The 593-nt window shown below is 61.6% G+C and overlaps 1 protein-coding gene across 1 annotated transcript in view; it reads right to left on the reverse strand.

Moving 5' to 3' along the window:
- The window catches only part of AREG (amphiregulin), a 6289-nt gene extending 6090 nt beyond the window's left edge, over positions 1-199 (reverse strand). The window contains exon 1 of the mRNA XM_010575582.1: positions 13-199. Coding sequence (XP_010573884.1) covers positions 13-199 — 187 coding nt within the window. The remainder of the gene's footprint in view (positions 1-12) is intronic.
- Between the last annotated feature and the right edge of the window lie 394 nt (positions 200-593).

Genomic DNA, 593 nt, shown 5'->3' on the forward strand with positions numbered 1-593 from the left:
ATATTTTTCGGCCATAAACGTGGCGATGGCCCTCCGCCTCGCTCCACGCGTGTGTCTGCTTGAGCGGCACAATGAGTAACGACTGAGTAACTCCCGCAGAGGAGGGTGGGCGTGCGTCCAGGCAGAGGCGAATGTGCTCCTCGGGGGCACTTTGGATCGGCAACGCCACGGTAGCCCTGAGCGGAGGGCGCCTCGCCATCACCTTGCATAAGACCTACTTTTAGGGGACGAAAACCGGGGTGGCGGGTTGTAATGCCCTGGTGTGTGTGTGGGGAACCCATAAAAGTCCTACAGGGGGGCGAGGATGAAGGGATGGGTACCCCTCCGCTCCCCAAAAAGGTTCAGCACGGCGAGGCGGGAGGGCAGCGGGCGGTGATGCCGCCGGGCGTTGGGAAAGGAGGATCTGGGCGACCTTCTCTTCTGACTGAGAGAGGGGCTGGAACGCTACTCACAGCTCGGGAAGCTGACGGAGCCTTCGCTCGAGGTGGCTGGGATCCAAGTTGCTCAGTCATTAAACCTTCTCCCCTCTTCCACGTGCGCCGAAGGAGGATATGCGTCTCCGGGTGCCGTCTTTGCCGGGTCACGCCAATCCC

Source organism: Haliaeetus leucocephalus, unplaced genomic scaffold (genome assembly GCF_000737465.1).
Source record: "Haliaeetus leucocephalus isolate CR32 unplaced genomic scaffold, Haliaeetus_leucocephalus-4.0 Scaffold484, whole genome shotgun sequence".
Taxonomy (NCBI): domain Eukaryota; kingdom Metazoa; phylum Chordata; class Aves; order Accipitriformes; family Accipitridae; genus Haliaeetus; species Haliaeetus leucocephalus.